The sequence below is a fragment of the Cariama cristata genome, unplaced genomic scaffold (assembly GCF_000690535.1).
Source record: "Cariama cristata isolate BGI_N322 unplaced genomic scaffold, ASM69053v1 scaffold9669, whole genome shotgun sequence".
Classification (NCBI taxonomy): Eukaryota; Metazoa; Chordata; class Aves; order Cariamiformes; family Cariamidae; genus Cariama; species Cariama cristata.
In genome coordinates, this window is record NW_009637420.1 from 46,797 (window position 1) to 50,833 (window position 4,037).

General features: G+C 40.4%; 1 protein-coding gene across 1 annotated transcript in view; it reads right to left on the reverse strand.

The window, feature by feature from the left end:
• KCNT2 (potassium channel, subfamily T, member 2) overlaps window positions 1–3,584 on the reverse strand; it is a gene marked incomplete at its 3' end in the record, with an annotated part of 47,361 nt that extends 43,777 nt beyond the window's left edge. The window contains exons 1-2 of the mRNA XM_009708319.1: window positions 3,522–3,584; window positions 1,942–2,050 (exon numbers count right to left, since the gene is read on the reverse strand). Coding sequence (XP_009706621.1) covers window positions 1,942–2,050; window positions 3,522–3,584 — 172 coding nt within the window. The remainder of the gene's footprint in view (window positions 1–1,941; window positions 2,051–3,521) is intronic.
• Window positions 3,585–4,037: the final 453 nt, after the last annotated feature.

The following is a 4,037-nucleotide window of genomic DNA, read 5'->3' on the forward strand; positions in this document are numbered from 1 at the left end:
AGAAATCCTATTACTGAATATTTCAGGTTCATAAAAATGCAAAATATTGTTTTGGGAAACCTCCAGAAGAAAGGAGTCATTTTTTAAAGGAATATCAAATTTAGAAGAAGCTTTTCCATTAAGACAGTAATAAACCAGTCCTGAAACATAACAGGAAAAGCACTAGAAAAATGTTCCATATGGTTATGACAAATTTCATTCATAAGCACTCTATACAGGGCTATAGTCTCCAGCCCCCACTGCATATGTATTTCAGAATGAAGAAGAGTTGGATGAGATTAATAACCAAAGTAGAGTCCTCTTAGGAAAATGTATGCAAACAAATGTTATTCTTATGATTCTATCAGTGGCCTAACCATTTGCAGTAGGTAAGCATCCAGTGGTGATGTTTATACCATGTTCGTAATCTTGCTGAATTTAAAACTGCACTAAAAATTTCCTGTGCTTTATATGAGTAAGATTAAATTAATCTTGAAGGAAGGCTTGTAATTCTGTGCTTTTACTGTTGTGCAGACAGAGTGTGTGGAAATGGATGCAGTGATCCCTATGATCCATGTGAAGTTCTTCTGGGATGCTATATAAATATTTAGACTTACATACAGTACTGCTATAATTAATATTAGAGGGGGCTAATGAGGTACAGAACATATAAGGTCTTCTCAAGCCCTTGAAGAGCTACAGAACATAAATGAAGGCAGTAAAATACCAGATTGGTTAAGCTTAGTTGAAGGAAATATTACAAAAAGAGATTTGGGGGTTTTGTTGTTTGCTTTTTAAAAAAATATACAGTCCGAATTCTCTGAGACTTAGAACAAATACGAAAAATTACCTCTGTTTTGCAAGTCTAGTCATATATAAGTTCCCACAGAAACAAGCCATTAAGAATATTGAAACTTGCTTAAAAATACAATTAGGAAAAACAAATTAACACAGTTACCGGCAAAGAAAAGTGGCCGTGGCTAAGGAGCAGATATTGTGCTTGTACTGTGTGGTTTTAAGGGGGAGACAGAGGAGACTAGTATTTTTCAACAGAGTTTTTTTTAGAATTTTGCATGAATCATCAATCTTTTCTTCCTTAGAATATCTTTCAAGAAAACTGAATTTTCAAAATTACAGTTGAAAAGGAAAGCTTTGTCTCTACTTCATAGACATATTTTTCCAAAGATAGGCAAATAAGTTCTTTATAAAAGTATTTGCATGTTTTTGCACATTAGCATATATGTGTCTGTATGTACATATATACGTGTGTGTGTGTTTATATATAGACAGAAAGAGAGACTTAGCTACAGTGCAGAGAAACAGTTTGTCAAATTAAAGCTGCTAATCTCTTCTTAAAAGAGTGGATTTGTTTGGATTTCTTAATATAATTTTCCATTTTATGTCTGTAGTTTCTAAGACACACGTTTTACTGGATATAGAATCAAATTATATCTCTCTTTCCAAAATATTTGAAAGTAATTAAAATAATGATTTTCATACCACTTAGAAAAAAACCACTCCAATTGGGAGATTTTTTTTTTTTCCCCAAATGTTTGATAAAATTTGGCCTTTTCTGAGCAGATCTTCTCATATACCCCTTAGTAACAATATGTTTTAGTAGACAGAAATTATTGAAAGACATGGATATAGCAAGCTGGAAAGCTACCTGGATCTATAACTAATGTGTTAACAATGTGTTAAATATAAAATAATTCTACTCTGTATATTATGTAGCCTAAGAGAGTAACAGTCCTTAAAAATGCCTTTAATAAGATTTTAATGTAAAACATTACATTTTACTATTGATAGGATATACACAGCCAGTGTTATTTCACAATACTGCACTCTTAATCTGCTTCTAACCGGTAAATATGCCTAGGGAATCTCACTTTGCTTGTGTGTTTATGAAACAAACTGCCAAATACTAACAAATGTTTCAAATACATGAAATCTTCCACTTACCTGCAAACTTGATGTGGAATTTATTCTCAGGTTTCAGTATCTGGACATACAAAGGACAATTTGGAGCAAAGTCTTTAACTGCCCATGCTCTTAAAATGGTTTGATGATCCTAGAATAAAGAGTATGAGGTGATAACAACAAAATACAAATAAACATGTTACATTAGAAAAAGAACCTCTTATCAGACTGACTCCATTGAAGAAAACTCATTTTAAGACTGTATAACACAGCTGGTGGGGATGTTTATGTACATGTTATGTAAGTAACATTATGTATATTACAGATATTTAAATACATAAATATATATACACGTACATAAACAATCCAGTAATTCTGCAGACAGACAAGGCTTAGGTTACTCCCAGTGTTCACCAACAAGGTCTCTCAAGCCTCTACTTTGAAGCAGGCTTCAAGCAGGAAGAGAGTCACTAGCAGTGGATGATTTTAGACAGGGAGTGCTTTAGAGAACTCAACCCATACAAGCCCACAGGATCAGATGGGTGCAGTAAGAGCAGGCCAATGTCCTCGTACAGTTGCTTTCTTATCTTTGAAAGGTTATGGAGACTGGGGGAGGTCTCTAACAATGGCAGAAAAATTAATAGTTTCACCCATCTTCAAGGAAAAGGATTATCTGGGGAGCTATACCTCTGGGCACATGAATGTGGTGTCTCAGACAGTATTTTCATTTCCATGTTCATAGAATCATAGAATGGTTTGGTTGGAAGGGACCTTAAAGATCATTGAGTTCCAACCCCCCCTGCCATGGGCATGGACACCTTCCACCAGACCAGGTTGCTCAAAGCTCCATCCAACCTGGCCTTGAACACTTCTAGGGAGGGGGCACCCACAGCTTCTCTGGGCAACCTGTGCCACTGCCTCACCACCCTCATGGTGAAGAATTTCTTCCCAATATCTAATCTAAATCTTCCCTCTTCCAATTTAAAGCCATTGCCCCTTGTCCTATCACTACCTGCCCTTGTAAAAAGTCCCTCCCCAGCTTTCTTGTAGGCCCCCTTTTAGGTACTGGAAGGCTGCTGTAAGGTCTCCCTGGAGCCATCTCTTCTCCAGGCTCAACAACCCCAACTCTCTCGGCCTGTCTTCACAGCAGAGGTGCTTCAGCCCAAGGATCATCTTTGTGGCCTCCTCTGGACTCACTCCAGCAGGTCTATGTCATTCCTGTGTTGGGGGCCCCAGAGCTGAAGGCAGTACTGCAGGGGGGGTCTCACCAGAGCAGAGTAGAGAGGCAGAATCCCTTCCCTCGACCTGCTGGTCACGCTGTTTTTGATGCAGCCCAGCATACAGTTGGCTTTCTGGGCTGCATGCACACATTGCCAGATCACGTTGAGCTTCTTGTCAACCAACATCCCCAAGTCCTTCTCCTCAGGGCTGCTCTTGATCCATTCTTAGCCCAGCCTGTATTTGTGCTTGGGATTGCCCTGACCCATGTGCAGGACCTTCTCCTTGGCCTTGTTGAACTTCATGTTCAGACCTTACAGTCTGAGTGAGTGGTAAACCATATGGGTAAAATGTTGGTTAGGTGGTTGGAGTCTTCGAGCAGTGGTAAATGACACGTACTCTACCCAGAGACCAGGGGCAAGCAGAGTGTCACAGGGATCTGCACTGGAACCTGTTCTGTTAAACATCTTTATCCGTGACTTGGAGGAGGTGAAAGAGTAACACACTCAGCAGGTTTGCAGGTGACACCAGACTGCAGGGAACAGTCAAAACACTTAAGGCAGGACTGCCATTCAGATGGTTCAAGATAAGACAGAGCAATGGGCTGACAAGACACGTGCAATTCAGCAAGGGCACAAGCAGAGACCTGCCTCTGGGACTGAGCAAACACCTGCACTGGCACAGGCTGGGGGCTGACTGGCTAAGCAGCAGCTCTGCTGGGAAAGACCTGGCAGTCCTGGCAGAGACTGAGCTGAGCGTGGGCTCGCAGTGAGCCCTGGCAGCAGAGGCGGCTGACGGCATCCTGGGCTGCTTTAACAGAAGCATAGTGAGTAGAGAGAGGGCAGCGATTATTCCCCTCTACTCAGCACAAGTTAGACTGAATCTAGAGACTGCATCCAGTTTGCAGGTCCTCAATACAG